At 42.2% G+C, this 22,377-nt stretch overlaps 3 protein-coding genes across 3 annotated transcripts in view; 2 read left to right on the top strand and 1 right to left on the bottom strand.

Moving 5' to 3' along the window:
• The first annotated feature begins 46 nt into the window (after positions 1 to 46).
• Positions 47 to 4,789, top strand: CCNA2 (cyclin A2). The gene is made up of 7 exons (XM_009998570.1): positions 47 to 119; positions 598 to 710; positions 1,424 to 1,647; positions 2,169 to 2,373; positions 3,218 to 3,331; positions 3,839 to 3,972; positions 4,409 to 4,789. Exons 1-7 carry the CDS (start codon positions 104 to 106, stop codon positions 4,458 to 4,460), a joined length of 858 nt encoding a protein of 285 aa, XP_009996872.1. The 5' UTR covers positions 47 to 103; the 3' UTR covers positions 4,461 to 4,789.
• Positions 4,790 to 7,683: 2,894 nt separating this feature from the next.
• Positions 7,684 to 12,679, bottom strand: EXOSC9 (exosome component 9). The gene is made up of 12 exons (XM_009998580.1): positions 12,614 to 12,679; positions 12,441 to 12,535; positions 11,794 to 11,913; positions 11,579 to 11,681; positions 11,023 to 11,160; positions 10,496 to 10,578; positions 10,051 to 10,183; positions 9,547 to 9,635; positions 9,208 to 9,354; positions 8,660 to 8,856; positions 8,275 to 8,353; positions 7,684 to 7,765 (listed from the first exon to the last, which is right to left on the bottom strand). The coding sequence occupies exons 1-12, from the start codon at positions 12,677 to 12,679 to the stop codon at positions 7,684 to 7,686; spliced, it is 1,332 nt and encodes a 443-aa protein (XP_009996882.1).
• An 8,372-nt stretch (positions 12,680 to 21,051) lies between these two features.
• Positions 21,052 to 22,377, top strand: part of ANXA5 (annexin A5) — a 44,933-nt gene continuing 43,607 nt past the window's right edge. The window contains exons 1-2 of the mRNA XM_009998579.1: positions 21,052 to 21,120; positions 22,007 to 22,067. Of these exons, the coding sequence (XP_009996881.1) occupies positions 21,052 to 21,120; positions 22,007 to 22,067 (130 nt within the window). The remainder of the gene's footprint in view (positions 21,121 to 22,006; positions 22,068 to 22,377) is intronic.

The raw sequence follows: 22,377 nt of genomic DNA, 5'->3' as shown, positions 1-22,377 counted from the left end.
GCGGGACAGCCCGGCCACCCAGAAGGAGGAGACGGCGCTGGGGCTGCGCGCGGCCGTCTGTGCCCTGGGGGAGAGGAGGCCGCTGGCCCCCCTGGGCAACGCCATGGAGCTGAGTTTCGGTAGGTGACACCCCCGGGAAACCCTTCCCGCGGCCGGGCTGGGGTCCCGCGGGGAGGGGGCTCCCAGTACCCTATGCTGGCAGATGGGTTCGAAGGGCCCTTTCCCCAGGAAACCCCGAGCTGAGCAGGGCTGTGCCGAGGTGTTACTGAGAGAGTGATTTCCTGAGCAAACTGGATGAGGAATGGAGATACTGAAGCTGTTTAGGGTGTAGATTGGTTTGGTTCGACTTGGAAGGTATTTTTCCAGTAGCTGAAGCTGATTTGGTTCCTCCCATGGAATCACAGACTGGTTGGGGTTGGAAGAGAGCTTAGGGATCATCTAGTTCCAACCCCCTGCAGGCAGGGACACCTCCTGCTAGACCAGGCTGCTCCAAGTCCCATCCGAGCTTTGAAAACTTCCAGGGAGGGGGCACCCCCTGTGCTGTAAGGATGTGGTCTAACAGTGCCCATTTTAACATGGCTATTATCTCCTGCTTAGATTCTCCTAGTATTATGGACATTTCAATAACCTCAGAAGCAGAAGAGAAACCAAATGTTAATAATGTACCAGACTACATCAGCGATATCCATACGTACCTTAGGGAAATGGAGGTGAGCTCTCTTCTTGTTTGCATACAGCTTATGGAGGTGAAGTTTGGAGTTGAGAAATCAAAGAATCATAGAATCATTAAGGTTGGAAGGGACCTTAAAGATCATCAAGTTCCAACCCCCCTGCCATGAGCAGGGAGCCCTACCACTAGACCAGGTTGCACAAAGCCTCATCCCACCTGGCCCTAAAAACCTCCAGGAATGGGGCATCAACAACCTCCCTGGGCAACCTATTCCAGTTCCTCTCCACCCTTATAGAATTTATTCCTAATATCTAATCTAAATCTCCCCTCTTTCAGTTTAAAACCATTACCCCTTGTCCTGTCACTATCGTCTCCAATGAAAAACCCCTCCCCAGCTTTCCTGCAGTCCAGTTGAAGTACTGGAAGGTGCTATAAGGTGTCCCCAGAGCTTTCTCTTCTCTATCTAAACACTAGTTTCTAGTATAGTAACTAAAGTAACACTTGCTAGAAATGGAGAAATAAGATGCTGTCTCCACTACTGTGAACACAAGACCAGTTTCTTATGGTAAAGGTGACTGTGCCATGTGCTGAACACGAGCCAGAACGCAAGATTATGGAAATGTAACCTACAGATGCTAGACTTTCTATTGTTTACTTCTGATCTGTTTAAACTGTGGTAATGGGAGTTTAAATAGCTGCTTTCCTACTGGCACTTACTCCAAATTTCATCTTATTTGTCATCTAAACCTACAGGTGAAATGCAAGCCTAAAATAGGTTACATGAAGAAGCAACCTGATATCACAAACAACATGCGGGCTATTCTTGTGGACTGGCTGGTGGAAGTTGGAGAAGAATACAAATTACAGAATGAAACCCTGCACTTAGCTGTAAATTACATTGATAGGTTTCTTTCTTCAATGTCTGTTTTGAGAGGAAAACTTCAGCTTGTGGGAACTGCAGCTATGCTGCTTGCATCGTAAGTGAAATTGCTTCATTTAAAATCCCATCTGCTGGCCTCATACAGAGGGAAATCTTGTGGCTATCACATTTCTCTTGTCTGTAGTCAGACTGCCTCAGGAGGGCTTCACAGTGGAAGAAAAATTAGGAGTTATCCACCAAAAAGTGTAGATGGACCTAATGTGAGGATTTATTATTTCTAGCTGCAGTAGCAAAAGGCTTCTAAATGGCATTTGAGGGGATATGCACAAGGGATGTGAAAAGCTTTGCTTGCATCAATTATTAGTTGGTTCTTCTGGAATTTTGGGAACTCAGAGTCTCAAATTGCTTACTGCTAAAATATCAGGCTCTTGTAGCTCCGTAATTTCAAATTCTGCTGATTCAAGAGCTACTGAACCAAGTGCAGCAACTTGTGAAGTATCTGAGTGCTCTTAAGAAACAAGTCAGAATTTAAAATAGCATGTTGGCATTCATTAAATGTTCCCAGTTATCTGGTCCTCTAGTACCCAGTCATTTGCTCATAACTATTTCTCCTGGCAGAAAGTTTGAAGAAATCTACCCTCCTGAAGTAGCAGAGTTTGTCTACATCACAGATGACACCTATACCAAGAAGCAGGTTCTAAGGATGGAGCACTTAATTTTGAAGGTTTTGTCTTTTGACTTGGCAGCTCCAACAATCAACCAGTTCCTCACTCAGTATTTCCTACATGAGCAGACAAATGCTAAAGTGGAGAGCTTATCACTGGTAAGAAAGAATTACTAACTTGGCCTGTGTAACTAGAGAGTTGTATTACTATTAATGCATTTTACAAGCTCTGTTTCCTATTCCCAGTAGCAAAGAATGCTCAAGGATTCATCAGTCCAGTCTTCCCTGTTTCCTCCCACTGTTAAATGCGTAGTGTCTCTGGGAGAATTCTGGGGAGTGTGTATACTATGCCACATGCTCCCCTGGCGGTGGTGCCACACCACTGGAAAGTAACACTCTCGCTGACACTTACTCTGAGATACTATTTGAGATTCCTGGCACCTGCTCTGGCTCCAGCATGCTTGCTTACTCAGAGCAGGCAGAGATTGGTGAACTTTAATTTGAGGTTTGTATCACTGCTAGATGTTTCCCTCCTAATCTAAAACTGCCACAGCTACCCACTCACTTCAGCTAAAAAGGGCTTTTGTTTTGGCTTCCCCCTCAATAAGCTGTGAGCTCTAAATCTAGAGGCTAATTTCTAAAGCGCAGCACAGGTAATGTTTCAGATGAAGTTATATTAAATCCTTTCTGTATGGCAGGTACCAGAGCTTCTAAATGGAAGCCTATGTCTCATTGTGCATAGGTTAGGCCTGACTATGCTCTTCCCTCTAGATCTTATACATCTCTAAATGTAAAATGTGTTGTTGGAAAAGCATGTGTTTGAAACACTGTTTGACAGCAGTTAACAGCAGATGCTAAAAAGAGTTAGTGGAAGCAAATAAAAGCTGTTCTTCCAGCTGGTGTCAGGATTGGGAGCTTAAATTAGGGCCATAGTGCAACTGTTAAATGCTCTTCTACTTCCTTTTGGATGCAGATGATTCCTTTTCTCTGGTTTCCCTTGCAGTACCTTGGGGAGCTGAGTCTAATTGATGCTGACCCTTACCTGAAGTACTTGCCATCAGTTATTGCTGCCGCAGCGTTTCATCTGGCAGACTATACCATCACTGGACAAACTTGGGTATGTAGCACTAGAACTTGAGCCTTCACCCAGCTTCATCCACATTTAGTGTACTGGTACACAGCTCTGAATGCTGGGAATTGGGCTGCAGGGATCATGGCTCCTCTGCACTCATAGGCTGTTAATTAGGGCTTGCTCCCTGTAGCATTTGAAAAATTTAGGGGGGTACCTTTTCTTGGAAGGAAACAGCATCTACTGATGCACTCTCTTCTGGTCATCCTTCACAAAGCTCTAAGCTTCCTTGTGATGAGGAAAGGGAATTAAGAAAGCCTAAGCTCTATGGAGTCAAGGAATACTTGTTTAGAATATAGTAGTTTTCAGGATAACTAAATCTATGTGAACTGCTAAAATCTGAGCAGAGTATTAAACTCCTTTGTGCTTGAGAACATGAGGCTCTGCCAACCTACTAGAAGAGGAGAGTTTCAGTAGGAAGCTAAAACCTCCACAGCAGTCATCTGCATAAGTGAACAGAGATGCTCAAATGTTCCTCTTCCTTTTTCCTTTCAGCCTGAATCCCTGTGCAAAGTAACAGGCTACACCCTTGAAGATATCAAACCTTGCCTCATGGACCTACATAAGACCTACCTCAAAGCAGCACAGCACACGCAACAGTCCATCAGGGAAAAGTACAAGAGTACAAAGTGAGTATCTGCAGAGATGCGTGATGAGCTGGGATGCTAGGCCTGAGTTGTTCTAGCATGGAACTGCATAAGGGGTGGGGTGTATCTTGAGTCTTCAGTCAGACCCAACTAACCACATCTACCATGTAAGTGAAATGGTGACAAGACTCCCCAGGTTTTTCCACAATGCTTTGTTGAGCAATACTGTGGTTCACCCCAGGCCTGCGATTGCTGCTTGAACTGTCAGGTAGAAACTGGAGGGAGTTTTTGGATGTTATTACAGTTGGTAGGCAGGAGATTGTACCTAATGCTCATAAAAATCTGTGTTGGCAGCTGACAAGCCCCAGAAAGCTTCCTGCTGGCTGTGCCTTGTGGGAAATGTGCTTTCCTGCAGGTCATATGCAGCAGAAAGCATGTGAACAAGGTGATATCCTGCATCTTTTTTTCCCCTCTCTAGGTACCATGGAGTATCGCTTATTGACCCACCAGAGACACTAAACTTTTTGTAATAATCAAGAGACTGATCTTTTAAATGGATGTATATTGCAAGAAAATTATGTACAGTTTTTAACTTGGTTCATAATCCTAGATGCGATCACTCAGAATATTAATACAGGTTTTGATGAGCTTAATTATGAAGTTAGTTGTATGTGGTTTTAATGTAAATCTTTTGTACATGCAATCTTGTTAAAATATTTAGCTGGGTTTTTATTAAAATGTTCTTTTCAAGCACAGAATTAACCATGCAGACCAAGTGAAGTCTGAAACTGCGTATCTAATTATAGATTAAACATTAATATTAGCAGTGCATTATTATAGTAGGGCTCTTTCTTCTTCCAAGTAAGAATGACTTGGACTCCACAGCAGTATTCATAGTGTTTTTATACTGTCTAGTTTAAACGGAGACTTAGTGTATAGGTCTAGAACATGGTTTAAGGGCTCTAATACTGGAAGAAACTATATGAGGAGAGCACCTGGCTGGAACTGACTCTTGCGAGGCTCTTTGGGATGTGCTAGTGTATGGGAAGCCTTGATTGCTCTGTGATGTATTGCCAGATCTCCGTCAGGTGGAAGGCTGAACACTCTGCTGGAGGAACTGCACAGCTAAAACTATCATACCAGGTCCTAATTTTTGCTTCCAGTATGTAGAAAAATGTCTTGCTATAGGTAATTTTCTAGTCAAAGTGTAACTAGATACAAATTTAAACCCGTGGAGTTCCCTCTGTGTTAGGTGTCCCAAAAGCTCATCAATACTTCCTAAAAACTACAGTTATCAGCCTGCTTACCTCATACCTCTTCAGGAGCAGTCGAGGGATTAAACTGCAGGAGGGAGAACAACTGCTTCGTGCCCTCAAGAGGAGGGAATATCTTCTGGCATGGATGGGACACGTGCAGAATGCTCCAAATTCTGTACATCCCTCTTGCTTGGAAAGGATTCCTCTGTGGCACACTGCACAAAATAGACAAACTGCTTGTCTTTTTTCCTTAGTTTTAAAACTGTTACAGGTGCAAACTAGCACATAATTGGCATTAGATCAAGTGGATGTTTACCCTCGACCTGTGTAAATGGCAGTGATGCTGCCCTGTACCTGCTCTTCTTTGCATGTAAAGCAGTGAGCGTGTGGAACTGAGGTTAATTAAGCCATTTCCAGGTTGGCCAATAAACAATTTTTACATCTGATGTTAGTGGTCTTGCCAATACCTCAAAATCACTGAGGGGTAGCACTGCCATCTGAAGCTGGGATTCACACCCAAAGCTTTTTGGCAAGGGCTGCCCTGTGCAACCTGTGTTACTTGAAGTTGCTTCAACACTGGTTATCTGGACAGCCAGCTGCTATCAGTGTAAATTCTTTGCAGATGTTGAACAGCTGTTATGCTCTGGGCTACGTTAAAAAAATGTAAGCCTTCTGTTAAGCTGATAAGCTTTATAGTGAGACAACTCACATCTCTACCCAGTTAATTAAAAACTTGCTGTTTTGTCCTCACCCCTGCTCTGCAGTCTGAGCCCTCCATGAACCCACTCAGAGCGAGTCAAGACTAAAGCACACAGCAGAGGCTACTGCTTTTGGCCAATCTGAGTTTTTTTAGGATGCATTTTGTCTTTTATACTTCTTCTAATGTTTAATGAAGAACAGTATTTAATTGGCTGGCCATGTTGCCCAATAGCTTTTGTTTAGCTTAATTTTAGTAAGTTGCCACTAAAAAGCTAAAATAAGTTGGGTGAAAAAATCAGTGTATCCTGCCTGGTACTTAGTATTGGAAATGCTGGAAACTTGCAGGAGAGGGAGTTTGTGTTTACAGGAGCATGTTTGCTGCAGTTGCAGCATCAATTTGTGACTCTAGGAGGGCAAAACGGTGAATTTTTTGAAAACAGTAGAGCACAGCACTCTTCCGAAAAAACTGGGATCTGCCTTTCCCCTCTTTATTTGTGGAGTATGCTGGAAACGTCCTCAAGACCACTGAGAAACACAATTGCAAGAGAGGTAATTTAAAGAAAGCTGACTTTACTGTTTCCCCCAGAAAACAGCAAGTAGCAATACGTAAGTGAAAGGACTTCAGTGGCATATAGCATTAATTTACTGCTTGGTAAAATGTCTCTGTGCTCTTTTCTCAATTGAAGTTGTTTTGTTACTGTTCCCAAAGCACAGAGAAAAATTTCTGCCTTGCTCTCTGAGCTGTTCCTTCTGCAGCCTAACAAAATGCTGCATTCATGGGTTGGCATCTCTGCCCAGTGACAATGTTCCTCTTTCCTCACTGACAGCCCTTGCTGCTGCATCTTCTTCCATCTTCTCATTTTCTGACAACAGAGGATGATTCCAGGTCTTACTACTAAGCTTTGAATAAAATATTCCAGGTGGTACTATACTGTTCTGCCTATACAGGTTAACTTCTGGTCCTTTCAAAATAAAGCCTGTAACAAATGTGGAGTATGTTATGTGTGAAGACAGAAGAGAGCTGTGCAAAGCGTACTGTTGCATTTCTGAAAGCGGATTGTCTCATGGTAACATGGAAGAAGAAACTGAATCTTCACTCATTCTTGTGCTCGCGATGGTGACTTTGGTTTGGAACAACTGACACCAAAATGCACTGGCCTAGCTCCTGGAGGAAACAGGCCTGCTGTGTTGGTGCCTTTCTGAAAGAGCACGATTAAAGCTTTTCTTGGCTGGGAGCAATATATATGATTTTTACATTAAATTCTAAACCTGATTTAGGGAATGAAGTATCTGCAATGACAACTTCTCATATTTCATGAAATACAAAGACCACATGTAAAATAGTCCTACTTGGCTCTTGTAAATATGTGCATGTTTCCTGTTTTGTTTTTGGAAGAAAGCAGCTGGCTCAGGTATTTTGCAAACCTTGTCTCTTTGCTTCACCCAAATCTAAACTTGGCAGCATTCTCTGAATACAGTTCAAGCAGCACTCCTGTCTGTCACATGTAATATTTAATTAAACTTTTTAAGAAAGGCTATTGCTGAAGTACGAGTTGCTGTTCTATGAAAGTGTGTGTGTGTGTTTCTGTTGATTTTTATACTAAGCAGTTACACTGCTTATTTCACTTACATGCAAGTATTTTTATTTAAAGCTGTGTACAAGAGTTTTAAAAAATGTACATAAAAGCAGGAGCAGATATGGGGTGGAAGGACATAAAATTATCTACAAAAATAATTTCAGTAATGACAGACCACATTACATTATTTATACAGCATTTCTGAAGGAGGGATGATGTCTTTAATAAGCAGCTCTCTTCTTTCTTCTCCTTTTATTAAATGCTTTCTTACTTGTATTTTCTTGCTTTGACTTGGTCTGTGTTCTGTGAGGCAACAGCATTTGTATCAGAGAAACGTACTCAACAGTTTCATTTCAAAAGAACACAGATGATCATCCACAACAGGGCAACCATTCACCATGCTCAATGCCAAGTTCAGTTTCTAGAAAGAGTTTTTCCACAGTGAGGGTTTCCAGGGCTAGCAGTGCAGGGTACAGCAATAAATCTCATTGCTTGGATTTGAATTTTAATATTAGCTGTACTGTAATGGGTAGAATATCAGCAATATTGCTTTAGCAGCCAATTTAAATCCACTTTTATGCCATCACTCCCTTTCGAATAGGGAATATAAGTCAGTATCTGTAACTTCTGGACATATGCGGGTCAGCCACGATGACTGGCCTCCTAGGGTGGGAGCAAACTTGCCCAGATTTCAACTTCCTCACTCTCTCCTTTATCAACTGAGACCTTTCCTTGGCCTTACCAAAATCCTGTGCTTCCTGACAATACTCCTTACAAACTCCTTTCCCATCCTGATTTCACATGATGGTTACCTGGTTTTCTTTGGTAGTTCCTGTGGCTCCAGAATGACAACTTCTTCCTCTTCACTGTCAGATAGTACAATAGGTTCATCTAAACAAATACACAAAAACACCAACCAGTAACTGGTGATGAGCCTTATACAACCAACTTCTGTAACCAATAATGACAGCATTTTTAAAGGAACGTTCAGAATGGCTACCGTGTGATTTGGAGCCCTCCATTCTCCTTTAAAGAAAACAAGTCATCAGGTGGAGTGAAAGTAACAAATGGGTGTAACTCAAGTGGAAAGTGGCTACAATGGTTGTCCTTTGTTGCTAAGGTCCTCTTTCAAATTTTAATTCTAGGCTGTTAATAAAATTAAATAATGAGCACATATGGTAACAAAGAAATACTTACCTTTTTTAGCTTCCGTCATTGTACTTGTACCCTCAGTTTCTGTTTCCATTTTATGACATTCAAACACAGTAGTCTCACTTTCACCTTCCTCTTCCACTGCTTCTTCTTTCTCAGATTCTTCCAGGTCTCCCCAAGAGTTCTCTATTCCTTCCCCAATTTGGGCTGTCCCCGGAGTGTGCAATATTGGTTTGGCAAAACTGAAGTAGTTAAGAAAAATCTTGGGTGTTTGCTGGTAAGCTTTGTATTCTGAGAGCAAACCAGTTTTTTAAGCTGAATCTGTCTCCCTGGGGAAGAACATCCTCAAAGGGGAGATGAGAGAGTACTTCTCCAGTTACTCTAAGTCAGTCACTTCAGACCTCATGTTTCCACTTTATGCTAGGAATTAAGTTATCTAAAAGCCATCAGAACCCACATCAATATGAAGTTAATGTTTCCTCTGAAGGCTATAGGCTACCTAAGCTGTGAGGAATTCCTGGATGTGTTTTTAGCTTCTAGGGGTGCTAATGCAAAGCCTGGTTTTCCCCTGAGTAATACAACAGAAAAGATACACCTCTGAAGGAGGGTCAGCTTTAGTGATGATTTCTCCTGCTTGTTCTTCCACGTTGTTGGTGTCCACAGCAGCACTCTCCATTTTGAAGGCTGTGATCTTTTGATTTGGTATAGATTCTGCAAAGCCAAATTTCCCACCTTCCTTCCTAGGCATTCAGGGACAGACACTGTTGCAGGATCTTTCATAGGTAAAAATGCTTTCTCTTTTCAAGTTTAGATATACAAACATTTGAAATTTAAAACAAATACAAGTGAAAACAACTTGCTTTTCAAACTACAGGTTAATATCACTGTTTTGTATGTTTCTTCAAAGTTCTAATCCTTCCCAAAACACTCACCTAACTTTCTGGTCGTTCTCCAAGGCTTTTTGTATTAGTTCTGTTATTTCTGCAACCTTCACAGCTGTTATTTTACTGCATCTCAGAACCTGTTTGTTACACATAAAACAAGTTTACGATCATGAAAACAAAATGTTTTTAAGTAGAAATGTAGAACATCTTAGGAGTCACAAACACGGAGAATACCACTTCTTAGTAAAAAGGGACTGGATAAGATACGAGTTGATGTCAAAGGTTCATACAACGCCCTCGAGCTATTCATGAGTGCAGGCTGAATTAACTTACAGACTCCCTCAGACATATCACAGGGGGAAAAAAAAAAAAGATGATGTGTATATGACCAATCAGTATGACTTTTTTATATTTCTTCTTCCACTAGGAAGAAAAATGCATAATATTTCCAATTAAATCTGGCAGGTAACCGATTTCTTAGCTTCCAAATGTCAAGGATATTATTTCACATACACAAAAAAAAAACCCCAATTGGCCATTGCAAAGATTTACCTGATCCTTTACCAGCATAATCCCTCCACTGGACTGGATGGTGCAAATTTCACGATGTTTATTCATAGCAATTACAAGGACACCATCCATTACAGATTCCTCACGTTCGCTTGGATCCACCAATAAATAGGTCCTAAAATCAAGTTTTAAGATATAAAGCAACAGTAGAAGTCTGAGGTGAATTACTACCCTTAAAACAATTAAACAAAGGAATTGGTTTACATATTAGTAACTACTGGCATACTCCCCCCAAAAGTTTTCTATGTCCACTGTGGAAAGCTGCTGGTGAACTACACATTTTGACCCGTGGCATCTCAGTTCAGATAAAAAGCTTTAAGAAATCTGCTTGCCCATAGAAATATTTTTAGGGCTCTCCCACATTTAAAATAAATTCTTCAGAATTGACAATAAGCCGTTTCTGTCAAAAAGACTTAACAATTCTTACCCTTGCTGGAAGAAGGCAAAACTGACACAAATAGGCATGTGGTGGATGCTCAATGGGACAGGATCACGTTCCTCTGGAGTGTACTTGGAAAAGAATTGGCCCAGAAGACAATTATTTTCAAAACATTAAATTTTCAAATGACATACTGTACAAAGATATTTAAAGAAACAAAAAACAAAAGGCTATAAAATGTTTAGTCATGTAAATATGATAAAATTCTTTTTAATCTTCTTGTGCAATTTTGTTTACACAGGTAGATACAGCCTGTTCATCAGCCTTATGCTTAATTTGGTCAAAATGACAGTCAAATACTTACCTTTTAGAATTAACATTCCAACCAACTGAGGCTGACAGAATTCCATATTAGCAGGCTTCCTTACTGTCCTTTCACATTCTCAACAGCAACACGTCTATCTTAAAACTGAAGTACCTTGGAGTTCAGCTGCTCACACAAACACTGAGCTCTCCCTCTGAAGGCAGCAGCTGCCTGCAGCACCACCAAGCTGGAGTGATCTGCCCCCACTCACCACAGTCACTTCCTCCCCCTGCAGGGACACATCTGGCCTGCGGAAGTGGCAGAGAGCGACGATCCCCGCGATGCTGGCGGCGTCCATGATGTTGCCGTCGTGATTTAGCAGGTGCAGGTCCAGACGAATCTGCCAGACCTGGGAAGAAACACACCCAGCTGCTGGGTGATTTCCCACGCGATCCTGAGGAAGTGACTGCCTTGCAAAGCACTTCCATTTGCTGACCCGTTAAGAAGCGGCGGCAAAGTATTGTTCAGGCCTTTGCTTCAGATGCTGAAAGGTCTCAGTATATACATTAAATCATAGCAACATACCTCACACTTAAGTACAACTTAAACTTCACCCTGCAGACAAATATACGAGTGTGCAAGGGCCAAACTACTTCAGAAAGCCCATGTGGACACGTAAACTAAAAACAGCTGCCAAGCCAGATGTGTGGATCTTTACATTCACCTAAAATGAGAATTTCTAGTCTTCAAAACAAGACAGAGACCACCTTAAAAACAGCCTACATGTATCTTTTAGTTTAAAGTGACTTGGAATTAGATTTCCATACCTTTTCACCAGCAACAACGCAGAGAGATTCAGTATCTATACATTTGGAATTTCTCAGGCACCGCTCTATCAGTCTGTTCAGTTTCACCAGTAACTCAGATTGCCTGTTAAAACAAAATTAATCCAAATCAAATCTGATTATGCTATGCATTTAAGGGTATCAAAACAGTGGCTCTTGAGTCATCCCTGTTTAGTCTATTTAAGAAAGCCACATACCTGCCAGGCTCAAAACCAGGTGCAGCCATTGGTGAGAGCTCAAGGTTAAAGAAAAGAATCCCTTCGGTGGGTCGATTGGGCTTGGGGGCAACAAGCTCACAGGAGACTTGTGCAAGAACCCTGCAGAGGTAAACAGAACACTGAGGTTTGGAATTCAGCAGGGGAAAAACCCCTACTGCTAGAAACAAAACAGATAATGTGAAAACACAGGTGTTTAGGCACTTAGTTTGTATTTCCCACTCCTGACAGTTTCTCATTCAATGCCTGTCAAACACACTCGAACTCTGGTCGACAACTGAGAAAACCAGATTTAGAAATTCAAACATTCTTCTGTCTTTTAGGATTAAAAGCAGAGTGATTAACACGAGAATCTTTAACTACATGTTTATGCCAGTGCATATATTCCACTCTTCCACACAGAAAACCAGGGCGTTTGATCAATGAAGGGAGGACAAACTACGATTTCGTATCTTACAAAAGACTTGTAACCCACAACCAGCGCGGAGGCCCCTTCCCTTCCCTCCCCACGTCCCCACGCCGGGTTGCTGTGCCCCTACGGGCTGCTCCCCAGCCAGACCCCGCGGGCAGGGGCCGGGGCCGCTCCCGAGGCAGAGGAGCCGTGGCCGCCCCTTCTCCCCCGCACACACCTGGTCCTGCCCAGCTCCACCACGCAGCAGCCGTAGTCGGCGCCGAAGGAGATGCGCACGTTGCGGTAGTCATAGCACTGCCGCCCGTCCAGGCGCTGCGGGGAGAGACACGCGGTTAGCGAGGCACCGGGGCGGCAGGGGACGGGGAAGGGAAGGGGATCCCGCTGCCGCACCTTCCTCTCCTCGATGGCCCGCAGGAGGAAGCGCCGCTCGCAGTTGGACAGCGGCGCGGCCTTCATGGCGGGCGCTGCGCGGCCGCTGCGTCATCACCGCGCGGCGCGGCGCAGGCGCGGGGCTGCCCCCCCCGGCCTGTCCCACAACGTTGTGACGCAGCGCCCAGGGAACCATCCGGGATTTATAAACCCCCCCCCCACCGTCCCGAGGATCAGGGCCCGGGCTTTAGGAGGTGCCCGCTGCTGCAGCCCCCGGAGAGCCGGGCCGGCAGCGAGGGGCGGTGCTGCGGGCAGAAGTGCAGCAGCACCTTCGTGTGTGCCAGAGGAACGTGCCTGCCTGTTGCTCTGAAGTAAGTGGGAGGGCGAGGCCTGTGCCGCTGGCTTTCGTGCTTAGTTGGAGTTGAAATAAATAAGTTGCTGTGTCTTCCCCACAGTGTTAAAACACCCGACGCTCTGACGTTCCTCACACAAAATTGTTGAAATGCCTCAGTTGAGCAGCCTTTGTAAACCCTGTTAACACACTGAAGTTCTAGTGCAAACGGTGAAGCGACTGAAACTTCAAGTTTGTGCAAGTGAGGACAAGTGCCTGATTATCCTACGTTTTATATTTCCAGATTAGGATAAATTAATACAATCCCAAATGGTCAGTGTTGAAGAATATTGATAAGTGCCCTCTTGCTCTAGGGACAAAAATAAGCAAATAATTTTCCTATAGGGCACTACGTGTCAAGCAACAGTAGGAGCAAAATTACACGACACTTGGAACTTTCTCACTAGGAATGTAACATTTGGCATAAGGTTCCTTCTCATTTCAGCTATGTGGTTGATTGGGTATTTTTCTTGGAGTTTAGCTGGCAGTCTGTCTTTTTTTTCTTTTTTAAGTGTTTAAGTTCAGTGATACTGTTCATTAGTGAAGACCGGGTTAAATTCCAGTTACTTTCCAATCACTGGGAAAAAATGCTTCAATTGGGACCAAGTTTGTTCCATATTAGTAGTCTGAAGTCCTGCCATACTTTGGTTAGTGCACCTTTTTGCATGGAAAATAAAGGTTAGATGCTAATGACTTGCAATCTCTTAAGATTTAATAAGAAGGAAATTATTTTTTAAGGTCCGATTTTAATCTTAGAGCTAATTTTTGAGTTACATGTAGTTGGGTAAACTGTTAAACAGTGTTTCCAAATAACAGAAAACAATCATATTCTGAGTTATTTAAGTTATTATTAGCAGACAGATTAACATGTAATACAAAGCTTGGGAAACACTTGTGAAAATATTTTAGCAAATATATAAGCTGAATAACAACAAAGGCAGACTTCTGAAAATAATTGGGATGTAACCATAGGGTTTGCATTCTGAATATCTAATTTAAACTTTTTTGCCCAATGTGTTACTAGAAATCCTTCCCTATCACACTGGAACATTTCCTTTTCATACCCAAGTCTTTATGTTGCTTTCACAGAAGCTCACTACAAATTTCAGACACTTCAGTTGCATTGAAGAAGTATTAATATTGTTTGCAAATTCGAGTAAACCCAAGCTAAAACCAGAAATTACCACTCTGATTACTTTTTCTTGCATCTTGGGTGTGCTGACATTTTGTAGTTGTCCATATACTTACTAGGAGCCCATTTTCAGCTGTGTTGTAAGTCATAGTATTTGTGGGAAGCAGGATTTTGAAATATTCCTGTCATTTTATAATAAAAAAAGAGATCTGAAATATTTTGTATCTCAATGAACAGAATTTACTTGGTAAGTAAAGTCCTTTATTGCCTTTTCAGCAGACATTGGGGTGGTTAAAGTCTCACATGAGGAACTTAAGCTGTTGGTTCAATGCTGCAAAGTTGTACTTTATTTAAATGAGAGATCTCATTCCTCAGAGTCTGAGTCCTGGGTGTATTCAAAGATACTGATGTTAGTAGTAGGAGCAGTAGTAACCATTTTATCTGGCATGCACAGCTCAAGTGGCTGGATAGAAATGAACTAGATTGTGTTCTTGCTGCTGTTTGTTTCTAAATTCAGATTAAAGGACCATCCGATAAACCCACAAAATCAGGGAGGTTGCTCGGGTTTCACTAGATGCCTGGTCTGGCAGGCAGCCAGATTGTTAGCAGTGATGACAGGCAACATGGAGAGATTCCTGTTTGAATTGCAAAGTCTGATTTGGCAAGCTGACAGCTTCATAAGCAGGAGAGGATGTCTTTGTGGAATATTTCATAGGAAAGCTGGTGGGATGTAGTGCCTTACTATGTCCTTTTGTCAGCTTACAGCAGGATGTAATGCAGACTGAAAACATTGCCATCTTCTTTTGCATTGAAAAATCAAACATTGAATAGATAGCAGGCAAAAGACCATCCAGGCATGATAAGGGTAAATTTGCAACCAGAATCTTGCTTGGTTACAAAGCCAGGGACATTGATATAATTCTCGTCAATGAATAGTCTTCACCTCTTTTGCAGTAACTCACGTTCAGTTCAACTGATTAATTATTTCCACCTTTCCCTCTGGTTTTCTTTTTGGGTAAAAAGTACAACTTCTTGGATAAGGGGATAAGAGTAATGTTGGTAATCACTATTATGGATAAATTAGTGATTGTCCTAAAAGATGAGTGAGACCACATTTATATATATTTTTAGAAGAAACAATCTCTGAAAACACAACCCTTGTTTTCATATCTTTGATTCACAAGAATTTCAGGATAGCTTATTTTATTTGCTCTAGTTTAAAGGAGCACAGACTCATAGCCTAATAGCTTACTATCAGCTCCATTTGGAATCACTGGTATTTATGCTCCAAGTGAGAAAATAGGAACATTAGTGTTTGTGTTCAGTTCCATCCTAGTGGGCAAGAAGCATTTTTCAGCTTAGCTTGATTCTGAAAGCTTCTACGGAAGAGCTGATGGGGTTGAGTTTCACATTTAAATGGGGAATTCTGAGTAATACACCCGTTCAGATGCAGACCAGAGAAGGGCTTCCTTGAGTAACTTTGCTTTCACTGTGTTATTAGTCACCATGTTGCTTATCTTGGTAACGCTCAATTAATCAGCTTTATTCTCTAGTTCTCATTCACTAGCATGGTTTTATTATGTTTTCATTTGCAGGCTTTGCAAGAGAATGTTAATACTTGAACTCACTTTGTTGCTCTCCAAAAATGGTTTATATTGCCTACTCCTTGAGAAAGGGAATTGAAATCTGAAAATAGACATAATACTCAACAAATCAGTCATATAAGTTAAAATGTACTAGTCTTGCAAGCCAGGTGGTGGAATTTTACTGTAAGTTGTTGCTCAATAGAGCAGTGAAAATGAAAACTAGATGGCAGTCATTTTCATTTCAAAATGAATAAGTTTTTTTTGTTAAATTCTTCAGTTACCGTCAATAACCTTGAAAGGGTTTGTATTGTTTGTAGGAACCTTCCAAATTCCCTTACTCTTCATCGAGTACAAAAATGTCAACTAAAGCATATGATGAGGTTTGTGCTTGGGTCTGAGATGGGAAAAATTCCTGTCCCAGCTCTCCTGGTGAGCTGTTGTGTGCCTGGATCTGTCTGGCAGCAACACGTCCTTTGACATCGCTGCTCTGGATAGAAGTTTGGGCTGGTGAGGAGTGCAGGCTTGTATTCTTCAGTTACCGTCAATAACCTTGAAAGGGTTTGTATTGTTTGTAGGAACCTTCCAAATTCCCTTACTCTTCATCGAGTACAAAAATGTCAACTAAAGCATATGATGAGGTTTGTGCTTGGGTCTGAGATGGGAAAAATTCCTGTCCCAGCTCTCCTGGTGAGCTGTTGTGTGCCTGGATCTGTCTGGCAGCAACACGTCCTTTGACATCGCTGCTCTGAAGTTTGGGCTGGTGAGGAGTTGCAGCCTTGTTGCTTGGTAAATCAGAATTTTTGTGGAGAAATTTTGTGCAGAAGTTATTTTATAACAGCTTTGATAAAATAGTATTTTTGAAGGAGTCACATTTTTTAAACTTAACCAGAACATTCTGCAATGCTATCAGTCATTTATAATAAGGTTTTTTTGCACTCGTATATGCTCAATCAGGAACATTTCGATCCAGAAGTGCTGATTATATCTTTATTGCTGGGGAGGCAGGTATGGTGGATTTTTGCTTGTGGTACTGGCCGTGTTAAAGATGAGTACACAGAGAACTTGGTGGTGAACTTCAGGAGGAGCTGGATGTGATTCCAGGGCAACCAAGTTGGGAGGGTGGCTAGGAATCAGCTGTCTCCTTTGAGTCATGCCACCATCTTTGTACCAAGTCTACTTGGCAGATCTTGTGCATGCACTAGTGCTAGGAGGGGTAAAGAATTTCATGCACAAATTGAGGAGGCATAAAATCACAGCAGTGGAAACCTGAAGCAAGCTATATGGAAAATCAGGTCAATATAATAGGTTAATGAAATGGAAATTGAGCAATTAGTACGTTTTGGTTTGGTGAAAGGCAGAATTATGATTGTAATCAAGTAATAGAAATACTGTGGGTGTTTGAAACCAGAAAGAAAAGCAACGAGTGTTTGACACTACAGGGTGACTAAACGAGCAGATAGATCACAGACACTTAGGCTGAAGCAGCAACTGTCAGAAGAGCCTGATGATCTGTTGTGACCACACAGAAGCATTTATTCATTTGAGATGAGTGCTCTGGAGGCTGAAATGCTTGAATTGGATTATCTTACTGAACTGAGCCATGAGGGAAAATCACATTTGAGGACTGAAGAAAAAAAAACAAACCATATCAGAACCTCAGTATCTTGACAGTAAGCTTCCAGCTACCACATTTTATGGCCTAATAAAAGTAAATAAAAATTTGATCTTCTCTTTTCATGGTAGCCTTAACTGTAATATGCCTTTGCTGGTTGGCTGCGAGTCCTGCTCTCCAGTGCCTCCGATATACACATTTACACATGTATGTACAACATAGATGTATTTCAGCTTGTAAGATTATTTGGGAAGAAAAGCTCTGCATAGATGTAATAATATAATTTATAATTCGTTTTTATGAGAGCCTTCTAAGGCTTTGAAACAGACAGGGTGGGAGGGTAGGTAATGGCTGCATGTAATGCGGCCAGCAGAAATCAAGCATGAGCAGTGCAGCCTGTGTACCAGCGTGATGAAGTGAGGTGTGGGGGCTTCTGGCCCTCATCCACAGATGCACTTAAACAAGCTGTCTGTCTGAAGCACAAGCTGTAAGCACGTTTGTCCCTTACTTTTACAGGTTACATATCTGAAGTTTAGGGAAGTAGTTGCCTATGTATGCTTAAGTAATTTTATTCCACAAAAGGGACGTGGATCCATCAGCAAATCATCCAAAGACCAGCTTAAAGCAAGGTGATAATGATTTCTACCTCATCTACTTGCTGGGTGCTTGGCTGATCATCTTACATAGGCCACATTTCTGAGGAAACTCCAGAATTTTCTTGCTGGTTCCATACATACATAGGCTTCACAGAATCTCCTGGTCTTTATTATTCTTGTGAAATATTTTTTTTTGCACCAAAGAGTCCTGCCAAAAGTTCTGATCCTGTAGCCAGTGCTGCACTCAGCACTTCCCATTTCTCAGCAGTGCTTTTCGGAAAGTGGGAAGTATTCAGAAGGCTGGATTGTAGACAAGTAATGAAATCGGGCAAAAAGAAATTACAACTTTTTTTGCTGCTGCTGCCTGTTTCCCTCTGTGGCCCTTTTTCATATCCTGGTCTTAATTATTACTTGGAAGATGGTTTAAATACTGGCTTGATACAAGAACTCTGTGAATCTGAAGTGACTATTAATTTGGAAGGTTATTTTTTTCTATTGAAAGAGAAGACAGAATATGTTTACTGATACCACACACGTGTGATCTCATGCCACATACTGGTACTCCTACAACACAGAGGAAATCCAGAGTATGGAAAAACTTAAAGGTCACAGCTGATCCATAACAGATGATAGCACAGTTAATAAATTTTGGGGACATTTTTCTCTTTTGATAGGTGGGTTATTTTGGATTGTTTTATTCAGTGTTGTGCTACCCTTCTCACAGCCCACAGCTGTGTTAGTCTTGAGCGCCAGATTGCGCTGCTGCTGGTGTGCTGTTTGTGGGAAGAAGTACCTACCAAGATCATGAGATCTGGATTTCTGCCTGTGAGTGGAATCTGCCCAGCTTTGCAGCTTTAACAGACCAGTATCATCTCCATTCCCAGGTTCTCCAAAAGCCATCATGGCTCAGAGTGGTAACTGAATGAATAGGTGTGTTTGGTTACAACCATGGAAGGAAAATCTGACTGTGCACTCAGCTAGCATTGCTAGCTGTAACTTTGTTACACCAGCCTGTCTTAATGCAATTAAAGGTAAGGTGGCATTGGCCCCAGCATAAGTGGCATAAATAATAAATGATTGAGTTAAACCATTAAATCAGAACATCTCTTTTAAAGTATTTCTTCTGCTTATTCAGCTTTGAAGTATCTGTTACAAACCAGAAATTAATCTTGACCACCTGGTTACTTGAAACACTGAAAATCATAATCTTTTCCGGGCAAGTCTTTTTGTTGCTCTATATGGATGACTTGTTTTGAGACTAATTAATCTTTATACTAAAATGTATCTTTTAAATCAGCAGATACATTTCAGAAAATGTATGCATATGCCTCTTCTGAGTAATTCTGTTGCCACTGGTGTGTAGAGCCTGACTGCTTCTTTTATGTGAGGAGTCAGGGCTGGCGAGGAATTGTAGCATACCAGCGCACTTAGGTTGTGTGTTAGACTTTCTTGCTCAGACTATAAGAAACAGCCTGCATTATTTAGTTATAGTATTAAGCAAAACATTTTAATAATAAATTAAAAAAAAAAAAAAAAGATGTTTATCTTCTGTATAGCTTTAAGAAATTTCATAATTCTGTTTTGGTCATGAAACTCACAAACAACCCTAGAAAGATGTATCTTTTTATTTATTCAGCTGGTTTAAAATGCAATTTCACATTTATATTTGTATCTTAAAACCTAGTCATTGTTAAAAGTGTGGTGTAGAAGTACCTGCTGTCATGTACAGCAGCCACTCAACAAGGCATCGTATCACCAGTGGCTCTTGCATGGGCACAGGCTGTCTCTCATGGAACTTCTGATGGATATTCTTTGCATATCAAGTGCAAGTGTTAATCTTGCCATATTTCCCAAATATCTTAATTCTCAATTCCTTGTGAATCAATGCTGGTAAGAAGACTGTTATTGGAGTAGTTATTTTCCTCACTAATAATAAAAGTGAAATGGGAAAGTGCTAATTATTGTGCCTAGGAGAAAAGAGCTGGGATGTGTGGGCAGTGGAGATTGCTGGATTCTGACCTTCCCTTCTTCTGCCAGATAATGTTTTTGCCAGTATTGATGAAAATGTCAAAATGAACTTTTGCTACTTTAAGAAAAGGTGGATGATCATTTTCCCAAATTGCTTCAAATAATTTCTTGAGCATTATTATGAAGTTTTATTTGAGAGGTACAGTAAGGATAGAAGATTCAGTGTAAAATGGTAACCCAATACATAATTATTTCCTTAGCTGAAACTTACCATAATGCTATACTTATATTAAGAATTTGGGAGGCTTCATGAAGTAGAGTTTATGCATTTTTTGATGTATTTCTTCTGTAAATAACACCCTATCTATGCCCCTGGCAAAATCTGCAATATAAAGAGCAGCACTTATGTTCGCACTGTGAAATTTCAGTTCTGATGCTTATAAATCCATGGAAGCATCAGGGATATGACTTGAGCCAAGATTAATCATGTGGGCAAGCAGACAGATGGTACCCAAGAAGTGCAAGTAGAGTTTTCCCTGAAGACAGCAGCAAGCTGACATCCTTCCAGCCCCTTTGCCTCATTTGCACCCCTGCAGCTCCAGTTCACTAGTGGGTGATCTCTGGGGAGCAGGGAGAAGTAGAGGGAGTTTAAATGCAATAGTTTGGGAGTGGGAAATACATCTGATTTTTTTTCTGTTAGGTACCACCGTGCCGAGAGGGCTGGTGTGTGTCCACTGCAGTTGTGCTCCTCAGTAACCTCCCTCTTCAGCCTGGAGGCTCATGCACTGAGCAGAGCATTTCCAAAACCGGGTGCAGAGTCACCAGGTCATGCCAGATCTAGGCCTGATGTGTCCCTCAGCTCCAGGGCGGTGTTTCCTGACCAACAGAGAGATCTTTTAGCAATACAGTATGAGAAAGGACATCTGGTATTTTGAAAGTATGTTTTCCATTGCCTTCAAAGCAAAAATCATGGCAGATCCAACCAAAATCTGAGTCAAGTGGCCAAAAATCTGAGTAATTTTTCTACTCCATGGCAACATCTGGCAAGTGCTTTCACTCCTGGCCAAGGTGAGAGCTTTCAAATATCTTCAAGGAGTGAGACATTTTCTGATACCACAGAAGTTCAGAGCTGGTTGGCCTGTGCTAATGGATGGGTGTGAAATGTAGGGTGGGGATGTTGTCCCAAAATGTTGACCCCAGGTTCATCTACCTGGGGTCCAAGCCAGTAACACAGAGAGTCAAGGTATTAGCAATTTACTAGCAGTTCTGCACAGGAAGCCATGCTAAGGGCTATTTACACAGAGCTAGAACACACAACACTGGAACAGTCATACATTTATACCTTGTAAATTAACATATTTAGCCTATTCATTGTTCACAGGTGCTTATTATCTTATCTTAAAGCTGGTTGGTGTAGAGCGTCCTTGTCTCCATTTAAGAATACAGTGGCTTTTAATTTTGCTGCACAAGCCCAGAGTGTGAGGGCCTTGAGGCAGATAACTAAACTTCCAGAGGTGTGGCTTTCATATAATAATTAGCCAAGTTCACTTAAAGGACAGATTTTTAGCTGGTTTGGTACCGCCAAGCCTCTTGGGCAATTGGCCCAATAAAGTTTCTAGTACCCAGTTTTAGGTCTTTATGTTCCTTCTCTCCCATTGTCTTATCTTAAGGTGATTTACATTAGTTCATAGAATTGTGGAATGGTTTGGGTAGAATGAGAAGGGATTCTAAAGTCATCTAGTTCCAACCCAATGCATGGGCAGGGACTCCTCCCACTAGACTTGATTGCTCCAAGCGCCATCCAGCCTGGCTGTGAACACTTCCAGGGAGGGGGCAGCCACAACTTCCCTGGGCAACCGGTTTCAGCGTCTCACTCTCACAGTGAAGAATTTCTTCCTAAAGTCTGAACTAAATCTACCCTCTTCCAGCTTAAAGCCATTCCTCGTTGTCCTATCACTCTGTGCCCTTGTAAGAAGTCCCTCTTCAGCTTTCCTGTAGCCCCTTCAGGTACTGGGAAGTGCTCTAAGGTCTCCCTGGAGCCTTCTCTTCTCCAGCCTGTCTTCATAGCAGAGGTGCTCCAGACCTCTGGTCATCTTCGTGACTCTACTTATTTTTGTTTCTTAAGTTAGTTAAAGAATTACATCCATAAAGATGTCAACATTGGGAAGGATGGGAGGATGGATGCTGGCGGTAGGTACTGCTGCCTGGGCATTCCAGTTTGGATTACTTGAAGTGAGATGGGTGTTCTCAGAGCATCGCCGCTGTGCCAGGGGACCTGTGTCCAAGGAGCATGGCCAACGTGTCCACGGGTCCAGAAGTCGCGGGGTGACCGCGGTGCCCCCCGCCCTACACCCTCCTGCCCTCCTACTGCCCGGTGCTGGCCCGTCCTGCCCTCTCCGGGCAGGGAGGTGCCGCGGAGGTGGGGGTGTTGAAGGCAGGACCGGCTCCGCGGCAGCCCCGTGCCCCTCTCCGCTCGCCCTGCCGCAGGGGAGGAGGCTCC

This window comes from Chaetura pelagica, unplaced genomic scaffold (assembly GCF_000747805.2).
Source record: "Chaetura pelagica isolate M959 unplaced genomic scaffold, ChaPel_1.0 scaffold176, whole genome shotgun sequence".
In the NCBI taxonomy this organism is placed as follows: domain Eukaryota; kingdom Metazoa; phylum Chordata; class Aves; order Apodiformes; family Apodidae; genus Chaetura; species Chaetura pelagica.
The sequence above is the reverse complement of the archived record's forward strand: the minus strand, read 5'-3'. Positions and strand labels throughout refer to the sequence as shown.